Source organism: Peromyscus maniculatus, chromosome 12, assembly GCF_049852395.1.
Source record: "Peromyscus maniculatus bairdii isolate BWxNUB_F1_BW_parent chromosome 12, HU_Pman_BW_mat_3.1, whole genome shotgun sequence".
Taxonomy (NCBI): Eukaryota; Metazoa; Chordata; class Mammalia; order Rodentia; family Cricetidae; genus Peromyscus; species Peromyscus maniculatus.
Window position 1 is genome coordinate 4,979,925 of NC_134863.1, and position 20,834 is coordinate 5,000,758.

Here is a 20,834-nt window from a genome sequence, read left to right on the forward strand (position 1 = left end):
AACCTGGGCTCAGAAGCAGGTCGTTGACATGGACCTGAGGGCATAATCAAAGGGGTGGGGTCTTGATGGTCTTACCCGTCCACCTTTAGTCAGCCGGATCCTGTCAGGGACGCGCAGCAGAGGGGCTTGAACTTGGGTGGTCATTGTTGTCACACTTGACCTCTCCCAGGGCAGTTTCCCCTGGAGCCAGCCTTCTGAGACTGAGCAGGCACCACGAACATTCCTCCACACAGAGGGAACACGTACTTGCAGGGGCTCCGGAGACAGTGAGAACAGGACTGAGACAGGAATGGACCACTAGCCTTGCTTCTGCCCCAGCCCATTGTGACCTCCCTGGCTGTACCCAGGCCTTTGTGACTGTCACCCTGGGTAGATTTGTGAGCCAGGGTGACATCTAAAGTGCCCTCAAAGAGAGTGGCAGGTCAGCCAGGCCAGAGCCTGGACCTGGGGTCAGAAAGGGGTCACAGGGAGGAATGGAGGGGCCAAACCCCCTGGGGCCCTGCGGACACTCTCATCCCCAGTGTCCCCCAGCCCCTGTTTCAAGCAGTCACGGAGGATGCCTGGATCAGCCATGTCAGGGATATGTAAGGTGGCCCTGTCTGGTCCCCCATCAGTCCACTCAGTCATTAGAGTCTTCCAGACCTTTCCCTGCTCCAGGGACTGGGGGTGGGGGACCCAGAGTGGGAGGAGAGGCACCGGGGATGTTTCTGTCAAGTGAAGAAGCAGAGATGCCGAGGCAGAGAGCTCGAGAGCCAGCAGGGTCCAGACAAGAAGCGGAGGCCGAGGCAGAGTGGGGCTGGCCCCTGCATCCAGGGCATGAACAGGTGCCACCTAGGCCGGCAGCATCCCCCACCTCAGGACCCAGGCCCTGCCCATGCCCAACCATGCCTCCCGGAGGAGGGGCCGCAGCCTCACCCAGGACAGCTCCCACGAAGCTCCAGAGCAGGGGGACACTGGGATCTGCAGAGCAATCCTTTCTACAGCTGGAGCAGGAGAACTACAGCCTGGTGAGTGCATCCCGGGGGGCCAATGGGCACTCGCTGCTCCTCCGAGCTCCTGCCCAAGCTCACCTGCCTCGGCTTCCTGCCTAAGAAGCAACCAGGACAGGTGACCCCCCCTCTTTGTGTCCCTTGACCCCAGAAAAGACAAAACCAGGACCTTCGGGATCAGCTGGGGGCCCTCCTGGGGCCAGGGCAGCAGTTCCTGCCTCTGTGTGCCGAGCACTCAAGCTGCACAGCCCTGGCCTGGGTAAGAGGGAGTGCGCAGCCCTGGACCCCGGCAGCAGCGCCTCGAGCTGTCCACAGCCTTGGGCATGACCTGGGGGCTTTCCCGTCCCCTGAGTCTGCCTGCACCCGGCCCCTGGAAGACAGGGCACCTGTGCAGCTGCCGCGGCCGCCGCGGCAGGAGCTCTGCCGGGGGCAAGAGTCCTTTGTGCGGCAGTCCCAGGTGGGCCCCGGGGCAGAGGGGCTTGGCCTGGGGAGCAGGAAGCGGGTTCCTGTGCCCACACGGCTCCTTCCCACCCAGAGTGAGCTGCAGCAGATCCGACTGTCCTTTGAGAGGAAGAAGATGGCCATTACTGAGGTGCCCGCTTGGCTGGTGGGGGGAGGGAGCCCCGGCTGTATCCTTGAGTGTAATGCAGGCCCCCATTCCCTCCCCCCCCCCAGGTGTGGGACGGTGTGGCTGAGGTACACATGGCTCTGAACAACCAGGCCACCGGGCTCCTGGTAGGTCATCAAAGGGCCGTGGTAGGGATGACGGCATGAGAGGCAGTGGGTATGGCACAGTGGAGGGGCCGAGGACCAGCTTCCCTTCCCCTGCCTCCTAGAACCTCAAGAAGGATATCCGGGGTGTGCTAGATCAGATGGAAGACATTCAGCTGGAGATTCTGGGGTGATGCGGGGAACCCGGGCTGAACCAGGTCGGGATGGGGTGGACCCTTCTCGCATCTCCAGCCCCACAGAAGAGGTGGTGCCAGGGTGGGGGTGGGGCCTTGCACGGTCCTCACAGTGTGACTCCCCCAGGGAGAGGGCCCACTGCCGCACTCAGGCTCGGAAGCAGCAGCAGATGTCATGCATGGAGGTAAGTCCTCCCCGCTCCCTTCCGATTCCAGAGTCCCCCCCACCCAGGGTACTGCTAGGGAGACTCTGAGAAGTGGACTACAGGGACCTGGTCTCAGGGCTAGAGCCCAGTGGTGGCAAGAGACTATCCTTGGGAAGGGAGAGGGGAAGGAGCCCAGCCGGTTGACCCACAGTGGAGTCCGTATAGATTGTGGGCACCTCAGGGCTAGGGTCCTGCCCTTCCCCAAGGCCCCCAAGGTACTGAGAACAGGCTCTGACCCAGCGCCCTCCCCAACAGAAAGACAGGCCACAGCTGGGATTACCCGAGGGCCTGAAGAGCCAGCTCTGGTAGGTCACTTTCTGGGCAGAGCCCAGTGCCCCAGGATCATCCCCATGGGCACTCCCTACCCCTTAATTGCCACCGCCTGCAGGCTGCTGGCCTTGAGGCTGCTGCTGGGCGCTCTGCTGGCCTGCACAGCGGCCTACGTGTACGTGGTGGACCCTGCACCCTTCGAGGGGCTGGTGCCACCCCTGCTGAGCCGAGCCGCCGTCTGGAAGCTCAGGGCCCTACTGGGTCCCTTCTTGCGCCTCGAGGTGGACGACTTCCTGCCTTTCTAGGCCAGAGGCACAGAGGCCCCAGAAGGAGGAGGCCAGGTGGCTGGCGCTGCCCCCGGGGCCCGGTGGCTTTAACTGGTTCCTGCCTGCCTACAGCCCTGCTGCACAGTCCCTGCCAGGAGCGGCAGAGAGGGGTGGAGGAGGGGCTTGTCCTGAGGGCTGGGCCTGCAGCTGGACATACAGTCATGACACACTTTGCATGTAAGCTTGTTTCCATGGAAACTGGGGCTTTGGGGGGAAGAGGTTGGGGGACTCTCTGAGGCACTCTGTTGGTCTAGTAGTCGGGGTGTGGTGCTGGGGCCCCTGCCTCAGATCCCAGTCTCGGCTCCTGTCTGCCCTCCGAGGTTTTCCTCCATAAAGGCCCCCTGGAGCCTGAGGGGTGTCAGGATGGTCTTCCCTAAGAGGCTACAGCTGGCAATTACGGGAGTCCTTGGGGCTCACCTCCTGGATGAGGCCCTCCTGAGTACCTCAGAAGTCAGAGCCCTGAATCTGCTGACCCACCCCATCTTGTCAACCCTGCCAGGGCTACCAACCCCTCACCCCAGGGTCCCTGCCAGTTCAGCCCCCTGGCACTGTCCAAGGCTAAAGTAAGGGGATTCACATTGCTGGATAGTGCCATGGAGGTAAACACAAAAAAAAATTTATTAGGGTAGTTGAGGGAGGAAATCTTGTAGAACAGAAGAGAGTTTTGTGGACTCTGTGTCCCCAAATGGGAGACAGAACTGCTGCCCAGAGTGGACCCCAGGACAGGGCCCCTGTGCAAAAGGGGGAGTTGGCAGGGGCTCTGTTCTGCCCTTCTAGAGGCATCCAGGCCTGCAGGCTGGGGTGTTCCCAGAGCATCACCCCTGAACACAGAAGGCCCAGGTGGGGTCAGGACAGGCAAGAGGCAGAGGTGGATGGGCCAAGTCTGTGGTCCATCAGGCTGGCTGGCAGCTCCAGGACTTTAAGGCATCTGTTCATGTGCTTGGGGTGGGGTGGAGGGGTGCAGTAGCCTGCAATGACCTGAGACCCCCACCCCAGCCCAACCCACAGAGGCCTGGGCTCCCCAGAGGAGTGGCTTAAAGTGCTTGGAAGGGATAGGGAGGCTGGGATGAACGTCATGCTGGTTCCCAGTAGCTCTGGGGCCACCCCCAGTGGGGCACTGGACCCCTGCAGCAGATGGGGGGACTTCCTGAGGTCACCTGGACACGGGGTCATGGGCCCTGGCAGACTGATCAGTCAAGATGTGGCTGGTTGATAGGGAACAGACAGGGATCCTGGGCCACATCCAGCCCCACTCTAAGCTCTACAGCAGCCTGGTCTTCGGCATCCCCAGCAGGTTGTTCATAGCCCTAGAGCCACCTACTGGTGTCCTGCTAGGGACCCGAGAGGCTGGGGAAAAGGCTGGATGCAGCAGAGTGTAGCCGGCAAATGGTCCCACGGGGGGGCGCCCCAGCGGCCACGCTCCAGGGGGCCCGCAGCGGCGGGTGATCCTCGGGAAGGCCAAGGTGGCAGAGGTGCAGGCCAGGAGTCCCCCTAGGCGGACCACGCCACCCCCATCCACGACTACAGGTGCCAATTCGCCCCCTGTGGGCCGATGTCCATGAGAGAGAAGCAGAAAGGTGGAGGTCAGCTGGGGTACAGCTATGGGGCCCTAGGCTCTGGACACCTCCCCTCGGGGTCCCTGGAAATCCCTCCCCAAGATCCTGGACCTAGCCCAGCCCTCTCCAGCCCTGCTCTGAGCCCTAGCTCAGAAAAATGTGGCTTCCTGGCACTCTGTCATCCCTCCCTTGGCATGTAGCACGGAAGAGTGATTTCTAGAAAGTACAGTAACTTCTGTAGGGCTCTCAGCCAGGTGTTGGCCCCAGGTGCACCCTCCAGTGCACCTGCCTCGGAGTCCCAGGAGGCAGCTGTGGTCCTAGCCTGTCACCACAAACCCTGCTGTCCAACACGACACCGACTCACCAGCCGCAGGCCCCTTACCAACTGGCCTGACTGGGCACATCACCAGAAATGTCCAAGAGGAATGTGCCATCCTGTGCCAGCTGGCCAACCCCTTTCCTGACACCCTCCCCTGCATCCACAGCCGTAGCCTTTGCCCAAGGAAAGGATCAAAATGATTTTTCCTTTTTTTTAATAAAATTATAGATATATAGATGTAAATATAAAAACGTAAAACAGACAATGCAAGCGGACGCTGCCATGTGCTTACTCGGGTCCCTGGTGCCAGGGGGGAGAACTGACCCTCCCTGATAGACTTTCCAGCGGCACTGGCCAAGCCAATGCTGGGAACTCTGTATGCTTTGGGGTGAGGACTCTCCAGTTTGGCAGGGTAGGCCTGAGAGTGAGTGAGGGGGGCTCCAGGCCCCACCAGTCCCTGGGGCAGCATCTGGTCCCCGCCCTGCTCTGGCCTACCACCCTCCCATCACCTCCCACAAGAGCATAAAGCAGAAGTTAAGGCTTTGATGAGAGAACAGTGGCAGCCGGGCGCAAGGACGACAGACGAGGCACGGCAGCACAGCGTACAGACACGGACACAGACCCACCAGCCAGGCAAGACAGGGACACAGGGAACTGGGACCCCTGCTACAGCTGGATCATCCGTCCGTCCATCCGTCCCAACCCAGAGCAGGCCGGGGTCACACTCCCTGCAGAGCATAGGCCTTGCCAAGCAACAAGCTACCAGCTACCAGTGAAAGGCCGTGTATTAGGAGCAGCTGGGAACACAGGGCTAGAGCAACCCATCCAGAAAGGACAGAGTGGGCCCGTGGGACTGTTGGGGACTGGCCTTGGGGAATGAGGGCAATAGGGTGCAGGGCTGAGACTGGCTGCTGGAGGAGGCGGTCCAGGTCCCCATCACAGCCCACAGCCTTGGATCCGTCTGCCCCGTGAGTAGATAAGTTGATGAACAGGCAGAGGCCGGAGCACAAGCTTGTGGAGAGGCAGGGCTTTCTTTCCTGTTGATGTGTCCACACCAGGCCTGGGTAGCCTCCTCTCCCTGGGGCAGAGAAGTTGATGGGGGTGGGGGAGCTACTGTGGGGGTCCTGGTCCCCGTGGAATCACAGCAGATGAGTGGTGCTCAGTTCTTACACCGAGATTTCGTACGTAGTCCCACCCACGCCGGATACCTTCTTAACCAGCGTGTGCCGGGCAGGGCTGGCGTTGGGCCCCATGGGGCTGGCAGCTGGCCCCAGACGGGCCATGCCCGGGGACTGCCCGTTAAGCTTACTTGGGGGGGTCTTCAGCTGAGGGTGATCCCTGCATCAAAACATGCACACACAGTGAACACAGGACAATGGGCAGTAGGACACATGCAGATGTGGACCCTGGGCAGTCCTCTCCCCTAGAGGGTTGTGCTATCACAGGACAGACAGACAGATACTGCCAGAACTGCTGTCACCCTCATGGGTACCTTGATCTCTCCCAGTTGAATCAGCCAAAGAGCAGGCAGCCTGAGTCTCTGGGCCCTACCCTGTCCACTGGGCTTCCCAGCTCTTTCCCCACCGTCGCTCAGGAAGATGAGGGGCAGCACTGCCCCTCTGACCCGCCCAGAGCTGACTAGTGCTCCCCTGAGGGAACTGTAGCTGGTCCCCCCATCTCACCACTCCTGAAAAACCAAAGAGCTCCTGCACAGGTAGAGATACCCTACGGGTCCTTTGTAGCCACATAGCCCAAACGGGGTCTCCTCTCAGGACTCACCAGAGACCAAAACAATGAAACCAATGCTCAGGGCCTGGGTCCCACCTGCCCTTCCCCATTTTGAAGCATGGAGGCCCCTTGCTTTCTACGGCTGCATGCTCAAGTGTGTATCAGGTGTGGTGAGGCAATACCCCCTAGTCTTAGCATGCTGAGCACACGTCAAGGCCAGGGGAGGACCATGTGCCTGGGAAGATCCATGTGTGCCTGGCTCCAGGGAGGGCCCTGGGCCAAGTCTGTGCTGGCTCAGCATGCAACTGTGTCTGTTCCCACATACATCATGTACCCAGAGCCGGACCTTCCACAACAGGGTAACTAGGGGCCTTGAAGGCAGGGTAAAGCCCACCCACCTACCGTCCCTGTAGACAACCGTGGGTCTCTAGGGAGCTGGGAGAACCAGGTCATCAGGGGCCCCGCACAGACAAACCCATCTACACTTCTGGGCACCCACCTCTGCATAGCCAGTGAGGGTGGCCGGTCCGAGAGGTCCGTGTGGATGAAGGCAACAGCCTTGGAGCCCGTGTAAGAGGGAGATCGGGGAGTGCCTGGTGGGGAAGGCAGGCCCTGACGGGCAGGTGACCTGTGTGAACCACTGCCAGGCCGGGGTCCCGGGGCATTGTTGTTGGCTTGGTCAGCCTGCAGGGAGGAAGAAGATGTCCGCGGTGCCCGACTCATGGAGCTCGACAGCGAGGACAATGACGTCTGCAGGGCAGGATTTCGGGCACCACCGAAGCCAGGCCCAGCCACGAGGTCATCCCTGGAGCCATAGCGCAGCACAGAGCCACGGGGACCTTCTGTTAACACACTGGCCTGTTGCAGGCTGTAGGAGCTGGGTGTGTCATAGACACCAGAATCGCCAAAGAGTGAGTCAGTCTGGGAGCGCAGCAGCCGTTCACGCTCTTCCCTGTCCTTGCGCTCCTGGATAGAGGCCATGATGGTCCGAGACAGGTTGTCATAGCGCACAGGAGAGGGTTCCCTAGGCCGGGGACCCAGCACAGGGCTGAAGCTGCGGGGTGGGGGCCGCGGTGGATCTGATGGCCCAGGGTGCAGGTAGGGTGAATGGTAGCTGGCCATGCCAACAGAGGGGTGTGTGGAGCATGCGTGGCCACTGGGTGAGCCGGGGTTAAGTAGGCTGTCATAGGACAGGCTGCCGTTGCGGTTGGGCAGTGCATGGGGGGCAAAGAGACCACGGTGAGGTGTGGGGGGCCCACCTTCAGAGTGCAGTGGCTGTAGGGTCACGTGGTCCCCACCCCGCCGGCTGGCAGCCTTGAGACTCAGGGAGCGTAAGGCACCTGAGAAGGCATCCGTGGCATTGAGGGGTGGGGAAGGGGGGTAGGGAGGATGCAGACCACCGGGCCCGTGGTCTGGGAGATCCAGGCTGGGCTCGGACACAAAGTCTAGACTGTGGGTGCTGTCATCTGCCAGAGTAAGGGAGTCGGGGCCTGGGACCTGTAGGAGGACAGGGCGCGCTCACCACTGCCCACCCTCACCCCTTACCTGACCCTACAGCACCAAGAACTGAGGCTGCGGTTCAATACACCAGCCATGGAAGCAAGGGCAGCTAATACAACCTACTCAGCACAGGTTCCCGTCCCTGCCCCACATCCACAGAAGACTCAGTTCCACGTCCCTAGAGTTTGTCTCCCAAGGACAGGTGGTGTGGGGCTTGCCTCTACCCACAATCACTAAGACAGGCTACATGGACCCTTTCTAGAGCAACCCAGGGGGGACTCTGGTGGAAGGCCAGACAGAGCTAGTTTCTCCAGACATGCAGACCTGCCTGCGGTCTTGGGTCTCTAACCTAGAGCAGCCACAGGTAGAAGGCTTTAGTCCCTGTGACTAGGGCTGAGCCGCACGCCCCTCAAATTCCAAAGCCTGAAAGAGTAATATTGTCCTGGTATACCCAGGCAGCCTTATGGATTCCTTTGTGGGGCACGGATCAGCCACAGGAAGGTGGTGGCACAGGATGGGCATCTGAAGCCCATCGTTCCAACCTGCACAACCCTCCTGCTGGGCAGCAAGGCTACCACACTGCCCCTAGAACGGACCCTCACCCATAGGGGCCCAGGCTCACAATCTCACCCAATGGACCAGATAAGGAGGCCCCCAGGGCAGAGCTGGTCTAGATGTGTGGGACTAGTCCCGTAGGCAACCTCTAGGAGGGATGGCAGCCTTGGGAACACCACAGGCTGCTCCATGCCGCTGACTGTTCCACAGTGGTAGACAAAGAAGTACTTAACTCAGGAAAATAAATGTGCTTTCTCAAACAAACCTTCAATTCTTCTGAGGGCTTCCCGTGGGTCTTACAGAATGACTAATGGTGGAATTCCAGACATCCTAACTACCAGAGGGCGAAGCTGCCCACCTGCTCTAAGGGCAATGCCAATGGAGAAAAAGATATGCCAGGCCAGGACGCTCGCACATGCTCCCCTCCAAGGGTCCCCAGCTCAGCATGCCCACAGGATGGAGTCCTGCCAGCATGCACAGGACAGCTCTGACAAGGATGGCCTTGTCAGGAGCACAAGAGGGACAGGGACAGGACACCATGACCAAATAAGGCTCTCTCCGGGGACAGACCTTCCCCAGGGGCAGGTTCCTCCCAAGGTAGGGCTGTCTCCAGAGTTGGGCCCTTCCCAGAGGCAGAGCCTGGACTTACCTGCTCACTGGGTCCACAAAAGGGCGTCTTGGGAGCAGTGGAGAAAGCTGGCCGGAACTTATACATGGCCGGTGTTGGGGGGCTGGTCCTCTGTACTGATAGGGCACTCTCTGGGAAGAGGGATCACCGTCATGGGGGAGTCACACAAGGGTCAGTCCACGTCCCTTTCCTCAGCTGCCCTCCACCTTACCAGCACTGCCAGGTCTTGGGGTCTTCAGATCTCTTCCAAAGGTGCCAGCTTCTATCTTGGGGGGCAGTGGAGGTCCAAGGTCCAGGGGCTTCTCATCCAGCTGGTCTAGACTGCCCTTGGACTAGTGAAGAGGGAGCAGTGGTGGGTGAAGTGTGGTGTTTTTTGTTTTTTGGGTTTTTTTTTCGGTTTTTTGAGACAGGGTCTCTCTGTGTAATTTTGGTGCCTGTCCTAGATTTTGCTCTGCAGACCAGGATGGCCTTGAACTCACAGAGATCCTGGCTCTGCCTCCCCGAGTGCTGGGATTAAATGCGTGCACCACCACCGCCCGGCTTGTGTTTTTTTTTCTTTTCCAAGACAGGGTTTTTCTCTATAGACCAAGATGTCCTCAAACTCACAGAGATCCACCTGCTTCTGCCTCCCCAGTGCTGGGATTAAAGGCGTGCGCCACCATGCCCAGCTTGAAGTTTAGGTTTTTTAATAGTATCTTCCTGTGGCTCTAGACACATGCACAAAACCTGCCCAGTTTCTCTACCTCTTCTTCCTGTCCCCACCCACACACCCCACACTCAGCCTCCTTACTGTTCCAGTCCAGACCCCCACCTTGCTGCGGCCAGACTTCAGCCCATTGTCGCTAAGTTTGACCTTGAGGGGCACAGCTCGATCCAGGAGCTCAGGCCTCAGGAAGGGCGGCTTTAGGCTCACCGAGAGCGGCATCCTGGGGGACTCCACCACATACCTGTACCAGGGCAAAGAGGTCAGTGGCCAGACAAGCAGGCCAGGACAGACAAGGCGAGGCCAACCCCACCTGGCCAGTGCAGAAAGGAACCAGGCTGAGGGTCTGAGGCCGCCCACCCCACACCCAGAACAGGCCTCCTTGTCCCCCTGCCCAGGCCGGGCCTCACCGGGGCGCCAGGGGACTGCATAGCACGTGCTCCACGTTCCCATAGCAGCCTCGGGTGAAGGGATTCACGCCCCCGCGGAACTTCCCAGTCACCTGTGGACATGGGACCCCTCAGCCAGCCTGGCCACCCCGGACAGGCAGGGAGACAGGCAAAGGTAGGTGGGGTCCTTAAAAGCGGTCTTCCTGGGCAGCACTGCGGGCACGGCGGGCCCAGCGGTGCCCGACACCCAGGTTATCTTTGCCCGCCCTTGCAGGGGGTTAAAGCGTTTCCAGGCCTCGAGTTGTTGGTGGCTGCAGTGTTCACGGGTGGCAGGTGTGCAAGGGTAGCCGTGGCCCCACGCCCTGCGCCCCTCCTCCCACGGCTGCCTAAGTAACCTCACGCGAGGGTTCCTGAGGCCCAGCCCACAGGGTCTGCACCTGCTCATTGGTGGTGCGCCCCCGCGTGACCAGTACCACGTGGAAGCCAGTGAGGCCGATGACAGGAATGAAGAAAAGGCCGGCCACACACATGACAGCCATGCTGGACCGTTAAGGCCAACAGCGGAGGCGCGAGCATGGGGAGCCCACCCCCACTGCAGTGACTCAGTCCCGTGGCACCCTCTCGCCTAAGCACAGCGTGACTCCTCGGCTGGAAGAGTCAGGCACCCGCTGACCCCCCCAGGACACGCTGCCTCGGGCTGGACCATGTGAGGATCAAGGATACGTGATGGTGGTGTGGGCAGCTCCCAGCCCCTCTGAGTGGTTGAGCACGTAGACCAGGCCGAAGGCCACCACACCCACCATGTGCGCACTGAGCGACAGCAGGAACAGGAAGAAGTAGCGGTAGTTGCGACGTCCGATGCAGTTGTTGACCCAGGGGCAGTGGTGGTCAAAGTCCTGGCGGGGGCAGTGTGTCAGAAGGCATGCAGGCGGGCATGAGGACGTGCCTAAGCTGGGCACGGGGCCTGCTGGGGGGCGGGGCGGGGCGGTCACCTCCACACAGTTGTCACAGACGCTGCAGTGTGAGCAGCGGGGTGGGCGGTAGAAGTGGCACGTTGCACACCACTTCATGCGGACCTGGATGCCCCGCACGTCCACGTTCTTGTACAGTGGGGCCCGGAAGTCATCCTCCTTGTCCTCGTCCTCGTCCGCTGAACGTCAGGAGCCCAGGAGGGTGGCAAGAGTACAGGAGGGTGAGTTTCCTAGCAGGAGAGGACCTCTCTAATCTCTGCCCAGCCCACCTACCAGGAACCCCACATCATCCACTCACACCCCAGTGAAAAGAAGCAGCCAGCTGCCCTCCACAGGGCCCTACCTCGGGGGAAGACGCCAGGGTCCATGAAGGTGGCCATACTGAAGTTGGCCAGGACAAAGAGGAAGAGGATGCCATTGTAGACAGGAATGGCTGGAGACACAGCTCTTGTCAACCATGGGCACCTGCAATGGGCAATGGGCAGAGAGCTGGGTCTGGGGGCCTGAGGGAGGAGAGGTCAGGGCTGTAAGGCGCAGCCACATGTACGCATCTGGGCCCGCCAGGCCGCCGGCAGGGCCCCGGGCAGTCACACAGGCAGATCTTAGCCCATCGCTCCAGCTTGGCCGTCTCCACCGTTGCCCAGTGTAAGCCCCCTGGGCTGGCTCTGCCCCTGGCAACCCCCAGAGCCACGTCTGGAACACAATTCACAGCTGAGGACATGCCTTGGAGAGGACCATCAGCCTAGGGCCACAGCACTGGGGGGGCCACAGAGCTAAGCCAACCCAAATGCAACTTGCCCAGGCTGCCATACTCCTAAGAGCCCCAGACAGGAACTGAGAACTCAGAGGCCAGCAAGCTACCCAGCAGCTGTGTCTAGGTCCGCAGCAGGGGCGCCTTCTGAGGTGTGGAGAGCCTCAGCCCTGCCTCAGCCAGTGCCTGTGGGACAGCCTCCTTTTCTGGCGAGGCACAGCCCCAGTTCTGGCAGTCCCTTCTTTTGGGTTCGCCAGGTGGCAGCACAGGAGACCTACAAACCCTGGAGAAGCTCATGCCCCTACCCTTCCCATCTCTCACCATCCCACAGCACTCGGAGCCAATGCTGCCGCCTCTTCCAGGAAGCCTTCCAGAAGGCTTCTCTCTGTAGTGTTTCTGCAGTGGCTTTGCACATCTCCCTCAAACACACCTGCCTCGGCCCTGATGGGGCTTGACCAGAATCCTCTCCACAGTGACATGGCGGGTCTTAAGCCCCTGTCCTGACCCTGCAGTGGCTACTGAAGGCCACCCACTGGGTTCAAGCAGCTCCCCTGGCCTCGGGCTCCCAGAGTTTTCTTCGGAGTCCCTGGCTGCTGAGACGGGTGGTAGGGACACACAGGGCTTTACTCTCTTGCCTGTGTCTGGTCCTCTGTGGAGCCAGGCCACTGGGGATTCCCTCATGGTTGCCCTAACCACAAGACGGAGCGATGGTGGCCGTCTGCAGGGCCTGCAGTTACCCGCCACCCGAGTGCACAGTCCACGCTGTGCGCCCACGCCTGCCTTGGCCAGGAGCCAGGCCCGCCGCCCCAGCAACCACCTCCATGGCAGCAGAACTATTTTTAGTGGGAAGCAAGAGGCTATTTAAAGCTCCTGCTTCCCACGGCAGCACCCTCTACGGGTCCACCAGCCATGACACCCCATCTTCTTCCCTGGGCCAGCATGGACATACAGCATGACAAGACAGGCCACGGCCACTCGTGTCCAGCAGGAGATCACACCCAACCTGTCAGCCTGGAGAGTGCACCCCTCACACACGCCACACTCTGTATTTCCCATCCCCGACTGGAACGCAGATGGCACTAAAACACGTCTGTGACCTCCCGTCCACGCTGTTCAGCAAAGCAATGGTGGCGCCCTAAGGTATGGCCAGCTCAGCAGTGAAGGGCTCAGGAGGCAGGGAGACACCCCTGAGAGAAGCAGTCAGGCCTGCTAGGACAGAGTCCTCTCCAGCTTGAGAGGGTAGAACACACCGGCTCCCTGTGATGGATGATGGGAGGGGCTGGTTCCACACCGATACAAAGTAAAAATCCGGACCCCATGTTAGAAAGTCAGCAGAATAGCATGAAACCCTGGTGGCACCTGCGGAAGTGGTGAGGGGTCCCAGGGCGGCTGTAAAGGACAGACGGACACAGGTGTGGAAGAAGAAACAAGTGGAGGTGTCCATGGGGAGACCAGGCACGGGTTCGGTCCATACAAGACCTTGTCCCGCACGAAGCCCTTGGTGTTCCCAGCCATGACGTCTCCCTCTTTATAAACAAGAAGCTGAAGACCACAGGTATTGGGGCCAGGCTGACTCCTGGCTTTCTCGTGGGCTAGCCTTGGGCATGCACTTCCTATGAAATAGAAAGGGCCTAGCTCCCAGGGCTCAAGAGTGTTCCCCACCAGCCCGGCCGTCTGTGGTCTGGGTTGCCCCCTGAGCCTCAAGCTCTTTAGCAGCCCAGATGGACGGTTGCCCTGAGTGAGATGCCTGGGGAGTAAAGGGGCAGCCCTTGAGCCACATGCTGGGTAGCCTCCGGCCAGCGTGAGCACCACCTGTATACACACAGCGGGGACAGTGGGTGTCAGAAGGAGTCCGCAGGCCTGATGCACTGTGAGTGGGAAAGTCGCTACTTCACCGTCCTTGCGTCGTTTCTAAGCCCCAAAAGCTTGACCCGGGTCCAGGACCAAGCATCTGTCCTCTCTAGGTGCTGCTGGAGGCCCTCTGGCCTAGGCAGCCCCTCTCAAGGAAAAGGCCTAGTGGTCTCCCCACCAGGGTCTGCATAGGGTCCGGACTCAGAAAGCCTGTGTGCTGGGCAGGGACGGGGGCTGCAGGGAGAAACACAACACACTGGCACATGCAGAAACATGGACACGAAAACATGTGAACACACGCATGCTCCACGGCACAGACACAGACATGTACGCACAGCAGCACGAAACTGCAGCTCACCAATGTATGAAAGCACAGACCACCATTCCACATGTATGAACAAGGAACACAGGCACAGGCTGGACAACGTGCATGCAGACACTTCTGCAGGCACACACACCACACAGACATACCCACACATGTGCTCATCCCAGAGACGGCCGCATGGGCGCACATGAACACATCGTGTGGTACACCCCTCCTCCTCCCCGCTCAGGCTCGTCTAACCTAGGTCGGCTGCCCACCACCCCAGGACTCAGGCAAGCTCTCTGCCTCTCTGGGCTTTCCTTTCCCACTGCCTCCAAGGACAGGGCAAGCATGAGCACACACAGGACCACTGAAGACTGAAAGGATGTGTGAGCACACAAAGTCACAGGAGAATACTCGGGACACACCAGCCTTCCCAAAGGACGTGGCACACAAGAGCACTAGGTACACGCTTCCCTGTGGAATCCATCCTGCTCCAGCCCGGGCCTGCCAGACACCCTGGGCCAGCCCCACCCTGGCTGGCCTCAAGAGGCCCCGACTGGAGGCAGCCCACAGACCCCTGCAGGCACCACTTTGAGTCCTGAACTTGCAGGAGGGTCAGAAAAAGTCAGGCAGCCTAGAGGCCCTGCCTGCAGATGTGGGGCATCTGGCTTCCAGCAGGTAGCACAGCTCTACCTGCTACAGCCCTAGAGACCCTTTCCTGCTAGGGACTGGCGTGTGTGTGTGTGCATGTGTGTGTGTGTGTGTGTGTGTGTGTGTGTGTGTGTGTGTGTGTGTGTGTGTGCATGCATGCGTGTGTGTGCATGCATGCGTGTGTGTGTGTGTGTGTGTGTGTGTGTGTGTGTGTGTGTGTGTGTGCGCGTGCACGTATATGTGTTTGTGTGAAGGGTATCTGTGAGTGTATCTGCGTGTGGGGTATCTGTATGTGTGTGTGTGTCTCTCTGGGGTGCCTGTGTGTGCGCACACGTGTGTGGGTGCCTGTGTTTGTGTGTGTGCGTGTGTGTGTTCCTAGCTCCAGGGCACCAAGGACTCTAGGCCTGAGATCCCCTCTGAGCAGCAGTAACTCAGGCAAAAACATAAGCCATCACTATGTGCCCCACCCAGGTGGAGGTCCAGAGCCCCGCCCTAGGCCAGCAGAGAGACACCGCCCAGTCAGGGGGTGACTTCAGGGACAGACTATCTGCCAAAGCTAAATGTGGAATGGAAAATTTTTACTCAAGACATTTTCCTTGAATCAAGTTCTTCATTAACACTGTATCTGAGGGCATCATTGGCCTGTGGGACATCCAGGACCCACAACCCAGCCACTCACCCTGGACAGCCCAGGCGCTTTAGAGTAGGAAGCCGCTGTGGCCACCTGTCCAATCCCTAGACATATGAACAGACAGAGAAACCGGTTCAGAAGAACACGTTTCCGCCACAAGCAGGACACCCTGGCATCGAGTTCATGGAGTTTTCATGCCTAGGCCCCCTTCCACGATGCTCCAGTCATTACTAGGTCCCCCAAGGCTACCAGGGACGCAGACCTGGACTGTCTGCTGTCCCAGACTAGGCTTCTAACCATGCAGAGGGCTCAGGCCCACCTGAGCACCAGCTCTACCTCCCCAGGTGTCCAAATGGTCTAACAGCTCCAGGGTTGGCCGCCTGATAGCAAGCCTCACCGTCGGGCATGCATTATCCATGTCCTTTGGAAAAGTGGATCTGGGGGCAGTCTGGCCTGGAGGAAGCCTTTGGACCCACCCCAGAACCAAAGCCAGCTTGGCACTGTACCACAGAGAGAGACGCACCCAGCAGGAGCCCAGGAGGCTTCCCGGGAAGGGGGCTTAGAAGTCACCTCAGTCTCCCACCTTACCTCCAGAGAGCAGTCCCGTGTCACGCCCTGCCTATCCCTAGCCTATTCTAGGAAGAGGCTGCACACTGGTGGCGCCCACCCTCTTGGTGAGCTGGGGTGGGAGGGAGTCCTTGGTCCTTTCCTCCTCAGGCTTCCCTTCTCTGCTGACCCACTCCCCTTGGCGTGTAAGTAAGTCGTGCCCTGGGAGAAGCAGATCACACTCAGTGGTGCAAAGAGGAGACAGGCGGGTCACTCGCCTCCAGGTAAAGCCCCAGGAGCCGGTATCGGCCCCAAGGGTAAACTACTCCCTTTTCTTAGTGTCGGGGGTGTCAGTGGGCTGGGGCAGAGACAGGGCAGGAGAGAGGCACTGAGCGAATACCAGTCCTATCCTGAGAAAGACACCTAACCCAGTGTGGCTTCCAGACCTGCCTGGACCATGGCACACCCCAAATCAGCACAGCTGTCTAGCAGAGCTTCTTCTGAGAACAGAGCCACCTGGAGTCCCCACAGCCAAAGTGGGGCGGAGAAGGTCCGAGCCAGCCATGCCCACACCTCAGCAACTCACCCAAGGGCAGATGAGTTGCTCATAGACTGAGCAGTGCCCAAGTCATACCACATTCTCCCGACTGCAAGGCCAGCTTAAGTCAGGGTGGGCTACCCACAGGGTGAGGCTGTCTCCTAAAGGGAGTCCCACACCTCAAGGGTACCAACAGGTATGGGCCCAGACTCCAGCTTCCAGAACAGCAGAGGAAGCTCTGGCCAGGAGAATGGTAGCAACCTCAGAGACTAAAGCCAGGGGCTGGGTCAAGTTCCCAGGAACCACCACAGAAGGACCCTCTGAAACTGCAGGAGTCCTCTGAGGAGAGGGGCAGAGGATTTTAATGTCTCGACAAACTTTTATTCCCATGTTCCATGTCTTAATTTTAAAGTCATGTTAAAAAGACACTGCCCTGTACCTGAGATACCCCCACTGAGACGGAACCCCACTCTGACCTGCGGAGAACTGAATTTTCCAAGATGTGTTTTCTCTAGTCTTAGTTCCGCAAGCCCACCTACCACCACCCCTTCCTGTCCCACAGTCCCCGACATCTGAGTGACAAGAATACACAGGCTCTCTGGTGCCAGAAATAAGCCCGTCCACACAGGCCTTTTTTAAACTTGCTCTTTGCAGCCGGTGGCACCCACCCAACCCCAGCCTCCAGGTAAGGACTCTCCTCCCCCCCACAGGCACAGAATGCAGACTCCCACAAATGCCGCCAGAGATGGAAAGGGTGGCTCAGGTCCACTCCAGGCTCACTCACATCTGGGACTGTCCCACCTGGAAACAAATGGCCACCCCTCTGGTCACCTGTACGCACAGGCTTAGTAATTGTAGAAAGAAACGAGTCGTCAGGGATCCTCAAGAATGAGCACTAGGACCCCATGACCTGTGAGCCTGCCTAAGTCAAGAGGCTGGAGGCACTGGATGCCAGGCTAGCAAGAATGCTCCCTCCCCACAACTGGTGGCCTGGCCTCCGAGGTCTTTTTGTCGCTCATGACTAGAAGTGTAGGAGCCTGGATGCAGCCTGGCCTGGAACCTCTAACAGTATTGTACTCAGAGAGGGCAGACGATCCAGGCCGGAGTGGCCAGGCGCGGCGGCTGTGGGGCAGGCCACACCTACGCGGGAATCGCAGGAATAACTTGGCTTTCCAAGCTGGCCGTGACAAGGGGGCTCACAGCTCCCACTCTGCCTGGGAGGAGGGCTGGTGACTCTGGGTGACACGCGTCCCCCTCCAAAGCACCGCGGGAAGGAAGGGCTGCAGCCACACCCAGGGCCTGCTAGAAGGCTCCGAGGGGCCAGGCATTCACCTGTCCGCGCTCCCGGGACGCAGCCCCCGGCCCTCGCCGCCCCCTGCAGATCCGCCCAGCCCGCCGCCGCTCCCGTGGGGCACGTGCACCCCCCCCGGCTGCCACCAAGCGCTGGACCCGGCGCCGACTCACGTGAATACGAAGAAGAGGGTGCTGGAGCCAACCAACAGCGCAGCGGCCGTGGCCACCGGGATGTACTTGGCGGGTTTGAGGCGCGTCCCGGGGCTGCGGGGCATCCTGGGCGCCGCGCCGCCGCATCCCTCCCCGGGGCCGGGCGGGCGGGGCCGGCCGGGTCGGGCCGGGGTCGGGCGCGCGGGCTGGACGCGGCGCAGGATCCGCGGCAGCGGCAGCGAAGGAAATCCCACCCCACGGGCGGCGGCGGCGCGCTGATGTCAGCGCGCCCCTTAAGGTGGACTCGGCGGCGGGGCCGGGCCGAGGGCGGAGCGCCGGGCGGCCGACTCCTCTTGCGGGCCAGCCCGCCGCTCCACGCACGCGCCGCGACTTCTGTGCTTGCAGGACCGTGGGAAGCCTGGGTTTTTTTGCTTGCGGCCGCAGGCCCTAGCCTGAGATCCCGCTTGGGCCTATGCGCTCCCCAAGCACCGTCCCGGGGCAGGCTGAAGGTCCCCTGGCAGTCACTAGGGTGTGGGGGAAGACTGCGGTGACAAGGTAGGGGCATCGTGGTTATCGAAACCTTACCCAACTCGCAGCCCTCCAGACATTCGAGTTGGGCCACCGAGTTCCTCTGCGTCCTGACTCAGGCCGCAGGCTTGACTGAGGCCATGTGTAAGGAGGAGACCGAGAAATGCCTTTAGGAGGCTGGTGCCCTAAAGGAAGCGGCCCGTACCCTGCCCAGGCCTTCAATGGGGGATGCGCATGCTCCCCACCTGCGGGAAATCCCACCTGCCAGCGCCAGGGCGTTGTTGTTTAAGGTGGACCGGCCTTCCAAGGATGCTGCAGTTGTGGGCAGGCAGCAGGCTAGGCATCTGCATTAGCTTCCCTTGGCCGATCAGCCTGAGTGTGTTTTGAGTAGGGACGTGGTCAAACTCCACTGCCTGCTCCGGTCACTCCAACACAGGGGAGCAGTATCTACTCTGAAGCTTATTCAGGGCCTGGGCAGGATGCCAGCTGGCGGTTCTCCAGGATGAAGGCCCGCCTCTGACTCCCACCCCTCCCTAGATGGAGATGCTAGGGGCCCTCTTCCCTTGGCCGCTGCTATCTTCTTCTGTACCGCCAGAACCCAGAGTCCCGAAACCACCTCCTCCCTGCAACACTACCATAGGCCTGGGACTCTTTGGTCTGGAGGCCCACAGCACAGAGCTGGATCCCTTAATGTAGAAACAGCATTCCAACAGCATAAACAGTGATGGGTTTTCTCTCAATTTTCTGTTCTGATGTACATTTGATGCCAGAAGTCACAGGGGTCACCAAGAATTCTTCCAGCATTGGTAAGATAGGCAGTGTAAGGGTCTCAGGGCACAGTGGCAAACAGTGGACCCCCTCCCTCCTTTCTGCTCTCAGGCACACAATTCAGCTAAATTCACCCCACCTATAGCTTGGACTTTGCTCTTGTCCTGCAACCCATAACACAGAAAGTTCAGAACCTACACGGCCCTCTGAGGAGGCTCCCCCATCCACCACCACCCCAGTCCCTCTGGGTCTAGGGATGAGTCTACTCAGATGTAGGGCACCAAGACAGTCACACTGCTCCACTGCCACAGCCATGTAGGAAAACGGCTGGTGAGATCCTTTTGGCTAATGTAGAATCCCAGGCAGATGTGTCCTGTGGGGCAGATCCAGCTGCTGAGGCCCGAGCCCAGGGCTGTGATGGCACCTTTCTTCCTGAATAGGGCTGGAGGGAATGCGGGCACTGTGAGGCCAAGGCAGATCTCCTTTACCAGAGTATCGTGGAACCCACAACCGAGGACGAAGGAGGGAGTGAGACAAGAGTGGAAAGTGGCAATAAAGCAGCACACAATGGCTCCTTCCACACTTTCAGCTACCCACAGCCTAACTCAAGATTTGTGTCCTGTGTGGGTGTGGTGGCCCATGGAATACCAGCCCTTGGAAGACCAAAGCAGGAAGATTGCTTTGGAGTTCAAGTCTGGCTAGCCTTGGCTATCTATACACAGTGAAACCCATCTTAAAAAACAAACAAGCTGGGTGTGGTGGTGCACACCTTTAATCCTGGTGTCTTTAATCCTGACCTTATCGCAGTGTCTGGGGAAGCTGAGGTAGGTGGATCTCAAGTTTGAGGCAAACCTGGTCTCCATAGTAAATTCCAGGCTAGCCAAGCTACGTAACAAAAAGGGTCAGGATGTAGCTCAGTTGGTAGGATGCCTGCTAACAAAGCCCAGCACCATATAAACAGGGCGTATGTACCTAGTTCCAGCATTTAGGAGGTGGACACAGGATTCAGTTTCAGGCCAGCCTGGGCTATGAGACTCTCAAACCAACCAACCAATAACTGCACCATTCTGCTTTCCTGCCTTGGATGTGAATTCCCTCGGCTTACCCACTTCCTATTATACCCTTCTTTTTCCTTTTTTTTTTTTTTTTTCTTTCTCTGAGACAGGGTTTCTGTGTAGTTTTGGTGCCTGTCCTGGATTTCGCTCTGTAGTCCAGGCTGGCCTTGAACTCAGAGATCTGCCTGGCTCTGCCTCCTGAGTGCTGGGATTAAAGACGTGTGCCACCACCGCCCAGTATATTGTAGCCTTCTTGTGTTCCAACAGTAGTGATGCCAAAGTGTTCTACACATTTAGAAGAGAACCGTGCTGGTGTTGCTAAGACCCACAGTAAGCTATTTAGACTATATTAACTTAACCTTATCGCAGTGTCTGGCTTCATCTTCCACTATGCCTACCTTATATAACTGCACACAGGTGTTTACACGGTGACAAACATAATACACAGAGGTCTTGGCATCCCAAGTTTATACCAACCACCGGAGGTCTTGGAAATGTCCCCTATGGACAGGAGAGTGCTACTGTACACCTGTTTCTCACAGTCCTAACATCTGATAAGACCTCACTCCACTTAGCACTGCCTCAGGACACGATGCCAGGCTGGGTATCAACTACCCACTGATATCCTCCAGCCCATTGTCAATAGGGCACACTCAGACGTAGACCAATGCATGTTCCTTTCAGCTACTTCTACAAGTGTGAACAAGCAACTTCCTTGAA

At 59.2% G+C, this 20,834-nt stretch overlaps 2 protein-coding genes across 16 annotated transcripts; one reads left to right on the top strand and one right to left on the bottom strand.

Annotated features, from left to right (window-relative positions):
- Nucleotides 1–473: 473 nt before the first annotated feature.
- On the top strand, nt 474–2,932 carry Ccdc188 (coiled-coil domain containing 188). Of its 9 annotated transcripts, none has more exons than XM_076548475.1 (8): nt 474–1,007; nt 1,141–1,446; nt 1,525–1,581; nt 1,665–1,724; nt 1,826–1,890; nt 2,022–2,079; nt 2,356–2,405; nt 2,676–2,877. In XM_076548475.1, exons 1-8 carry the CDS (start codon nt 474–476, stop codon nt 2,875–2,877), a joined length of 1,332 nt encoding a protein of 443 aa, XP_076404590.1. The 9 variants fall into 9 exon arrangements, with proteins under 9 accessions (XP_076404590.1, XP_076404592.1, XP_042114947.1 ...); XM_076548477.1 differs by having other exon boundaries at nt 1,141–1,248; XM_042259013.2 differs by having other exon boundaries at nt 2,489–2,870.
- A 358-nt stretch (nt 2,933–3,290) lies between these two features.
- Zdhhc8 (zDHHC palmitoyltransferase 8) lies at nt 3,291–17,994 on the bottom strand. Of its 7 annotated transcripts, none has more exons than XM_076548463.1 (12): nt 17,785–17,990; nt 11,389–11,510; nt 11,067–11,224; nt 10,798–10,970; nt 10,512–10,614; nt 10,096–10,187; nt 9,794–9,929; nt 9,194–9,314; nt 9,004–9,113; nt 6,799–7,796; nt 5,780–5,909; nt 4,148–4,238 (listed from the first exon to the last, which is right to left on the bottom strand). In XM_076548463.1, exons 1-12 carry the CDS (start codon nt 17,886–17,888, stop codon nt 4,218–4,220), a joined length of 2,268 nt encoding a protein of 755 aa, XP_076404578.1. In that variant the 5' UTR covers nt 17,889–17,990; the 3' UTR covers nt 4,148–4,217. The 7 variants fall into 7 exon arrangements, with proteins under 7 accessions (XP_006994534.1, XP_076404578.1, XP_076404580.1 ...); XM_076548465.1 differs by lacking the exon at nt 4,148–4,238 and adding an exon at nt 4,769–5,649 and having other exon boundaries at nt 6,799–7,265; nt 17,785–17,992; XM_076548461.1 differs by lacking the exon at nt 4,148–4,238 and adding an exon at nt 4,769–5,649.
- Nucleotides 17,995–20,834: the final 2,840 nt, after the last annotated feature.

Excerpts from the sequence above, each read along its gene's own strand:
- Ccdc188 (XM_042259011.2), top strand. The coding sequence starts at position 474 with ATGGAGGGGCCAAACCCCCTGGGGCCCTGCGGACACTCTCATCCCCAG. Across the intron at positions 1,008-1,140 it reads AGCAGGAGAACTACAGCCTG|AAAAGACAAAACCAGGACCT; the intron begins GTGAGTGCATCC and ends CCTTGACCCCAG. Across the intron at positions 1,725-2,021 it reads ACCAGGCCACCGGGCTCCTG|GGAGAGGGCCCACTGCCGCA; the intron begins GTAGGTCATCAA and ends TGACTCCCCCAG.
- Zdhhc8 (XM_076548461.1), bottom strand. The coding sequence starts at position 17,888 with ATGCCCCGCAGCCCCGGGACGCGCCTCAAACCCGCCAAGTACATCCCG. Across the intron at positions 10,615-10,797 it reads GCTGCCCACACCACCATCAC|CATGGCTGTCATGTGTGTGG; the intron begins GTATCCTTGATC and ends TTAACGGTCCAG. Across the intron at positions 5,650-5,779 it reads GGCACACGCTGGTTAAGAAG|GGAGAGGAGGCTACCCAGGC; the intron begins GTATCCGGCGTG and ends TCTCTGCCCCAG.